Here is a 3,327-nt window from a genome sequence, read left to right as displayed (position 1 = left end):
TTGTAGTTTAAAGTCCGTTGTTTGGTCCATCTAAAATACACAGGGTGATTCAAAATAGACCAACTTTAAGAAGAATACACAAAGAACAAGCTCAAAATTCGTGAAAAAATTAAATGCCAAACAGGAAAATCGCCGCTGCTATCAGCATTATCCCGCATAAACATTAGGTAAATACACGTAGGTTTAATGTGTGTAAATCGATATTGATAACAAGTGAAACCAGAAAGTATTTGCAAAAACGAACAATTCCCAGTCATGTTACTCATTTGAATGCTTAACTAGCCTTTATTGGGTGTATTTTTCCATGTTCTTCCATTATTTCAATCTAGACAGGAACTTGTTCTTGAGATAAATAGAACTTCGTTCTCTCCCACTGAACCCTTACGGACCAGGGGGCAAATTTCGAACCACCACCCTAAATAAATGTAGGGATATTTATTTGAAAAACACTTGCTTAGATATTAGCAAATACGCTCGACGTGAATCACATCTATTTTTGTATATGCAAATATTCTAATTACTAGTGGAGTTTGGCGAAAACACGCAAAGAATTGATAACAACAACCCAAAAGCGTGAAGTGTTCGCTTTTCAAGAACAGCTGGAAAATTGCACAATTAATTCGTTTTCAAGTTCAACAACAAGTAGGCAATATTTGAATATCGATATAATGAGGAGTCGCACCTAAATGAGCAAATAATTATGAAATCACTACTAAGTTTAAATGAAGGAAATCCTTATCAATAGTTGGTTCTTTACCTCCGTAAAGGACCGGAGAACTTCGAGGGCTCTAAAATGAGAATCAATCGAAATCGTCATATTGAATACAAATAAATGCTTGTTTGTGTTTACTTCTTATTCTTTCTTATCTGCTCAAAAATAGCATTGTGAATACGGAAGACTTTGTCGGCGGTGTAAAATAGAATCGGGTGCCCCAAAAGCAAATCTCCCGATTAGAATGGCACCTGAGTGAAGATGAATAAGCATATTTGCCTATTGTAAGAACGTGGCGGGTTCCCACCGCCCGGACAAGAACTGCACTACAAACGTTTGCTTAAAAATTTCTCTTTCATTGCTTCTATTAACATACAAGTAGGCGTTCAGCCACAAGTCAAGGTTGAATAACCCACTTTTAACTCACCTTAATAATTATATTGTCGCCGTTTGTTTAATCTGATTACTTGCTTGTGGGCTTGCAGATTGGTCAGAAGTCGGCTCCACCGGAACATTGTGCGGTTCTAAGGTTTTGGCTCCGCAAGTGGAACGACAACAGCAGCAGCAGCATCATCTACCATCATACCTAAGTTTAGCCTGTACTGTGAACGGGTATTCGACCACAACCAATTACGATCCAGTGCGTTTGGCCCGATCCCGAGATGCTTCTCCTCATCGCATCGACCATGCCAACCATTATCTGACAGAGCAGCCATCAGCAGCCTACAGTGTGACCAACAACTTGCTGTCTCCACCCAATCTAGTGCCGCTTCCGACACCAAAGACCACCATCGAGAGCACCATGTCGGATGAGGCCCTGCGAGCCCATCAGCCCAAGGACTACTACTGCTACACGAAGACTGTCACGTTCTTCAGCAATGAGTCTCATCACTTCTCCAATAGTCTGGATCCATCCAAAGACGCTACCGATGCCTGTGTGCGACAATCCTCAAAGCTCTTTGCCTACAGCAGGACTATGGACGGGAACATTGACAGCACGACCATAAGCAAAGAGTTCACCAATGGCAAAGAGACCAAGTCCTTCATCCAGCAGAGAGTGGAGAGGCTTTATGGGCCCGGCGCTCTGGCCCAAGGGTTTTTTGTATCGAAGCGCCAGAAGAACCGCTTGTCTGAAAGCGAGGATGCGAACACGCAACTCAACAAAACCATCCCGGAAAAGCTTTCGGATGAGGAAAACTTGGAACCGGTCATGATGAGACAGGAGGGCAACAGCAATGCGTCTTTGCCGGTTCTGCGCCACTTGAGGCCGGAGTTTCGGGCGCAGCTGCCACTCGCCAGTCCGAAGAAAGTTGCCGATGTGCAAGTTCTGAAAAGTGTCACAGTTCCTAAGTTAACAGACGCAGCGAAAGTGAACGGAGTTGCCACAAGCCGTGCGAACTGTATCGATGAGTTACCAGTGATTAAGCAGAATGGCAATGTGGATTCTGGTGCAGTTAAGGAAGACTCAAGTAAGTACTTAGTAGTTTTCCTCCAAACCTTCAAAGTCTTTAAAACAGTTGATGAATGAAGACACGGAGGACGCACTAGTCGGTTTCGAATGCCAGCGGGTTTCTTTCGCTAGTAGTTCGCTTCTCTTCTGTGATTTGGCTCAATGTTAAAACGACAGCCTGTTTTGGAAAGTTGCCGACGTTTCGCCTAGGTTTATCTAGGCACCTTCGGAGCCGATGCAGCTCAAYATCCTGARKATGCCTAAATAAATATGTGRAMAGGTCGCCAAATTTTGAGAACAGKGTAACTGTCTTTTTCCAGASGATCCTTATGCAAGGWGGATTCAAAGATTCTAGCAAACTTTATTATTATTAAGACTCATTGCTTGTTCAATTCCAAACAAAAAAGCTCTCTTTAGTTTCKTTGGGTGACGGATCATTTTCGAGCAAAAAATGAAAAATCCTGTTATTGCATGGTTTGGAAATGCAAACYGAAATTTTTAACGATTTATGTGCGAAGTCCAAGACGTGTCTTTGTRTGATTGTAATTTTTTACTCGAAAGTACTTTTGTACGAATAAAACTGAAGAGACTTTTTGGTTGGAATTGAACAAGCAATGGGAAGGATTTTTTATTGATCAATGACGCACCTTTTTTTCTTTAACTAGTTTTTTAAGCTCTGGTATTTTTAAATCTTTCCTGTAGGAAGATCCCGTTACAAGCAAACTTTGATCATTGTGAAGGATTGCAAAACGGAACGTCGTTAAGAAATTAAATGCTTTTTCCATCAGCTCTTTGGTCATTTTTCTATGGGTGTGTTCATGCTTGAAATTAAAAGCACACAGCAAGTAATAATTAGAGCACAAGAATTCCCAGTTTTTCAAAATTGATTACTTATTTTCTGGGTATCTTCGAGTTCTTGGTTGATTTATCATTTCTTACACCGCCAAATTTGCCCGAACTTTGGGGCTGGATAGATTCTGATTGCTGTGAGCGATTCTATTTCTAGTTAAAGCGTTGTTTAGTGCAATTTTTTTTGCGGTTAGTCCGTGTTTTTTGCAAAAACTTGTGGTTCAGATAAAGTTTCTGCAGGGTGGCCAATGAAACAATGCAATGCAAGTTTCACATGCTCTCAGTCGAACAAGGCACAGTTTTTTTGCATTTCAAC

At 41.3% G+C, this 3,327-nt stretch overlaps 1 protein-coding gene across 1 annotated transcript in view; it reads left to right on the top strand.

Moving 5' to 3' along the window:
- Nucleotides 1-3,327, top strand: part of LOC109536235 — a 19,723-nt gene that overhangs the window by 13,038 nt on the left and 3,358 nt on the right. Inside the window, exon 5 of the mRNA XM_048667280.1 lies at nt 1,198-2,181. Within this exon, the coding sequence (XP_048523237.1) occupies nt 1,198-2,181 (984 nt within the window). The remainder of the gene's footprint in view (nt 1-1,197; nt 2,182-3,327) is intronic.

Source organism: Dendroctonus ponderosae, unplaced genomic scaffold (genome assembly GCF_020466585.1).
Source record: "Dendroctonus ponderosae isolate FM_Combo_2020 unplaced genomic scaffold, Dpon_F_20191213v2 Dpon_F_20191213_6, whole genome shotgun sequence".
NCBI lineage: Eukaryota > Metazoa > Arthropoda > Insecta > Coleoptera > Curculionidae > Dendroctonus > Dendroctonus ponderosae.
The sequence above is the reverse complement of the archived record's forward strand: the minus strand, read 5'-3'. Positions and strand labels throughout refer to the sequence as shown.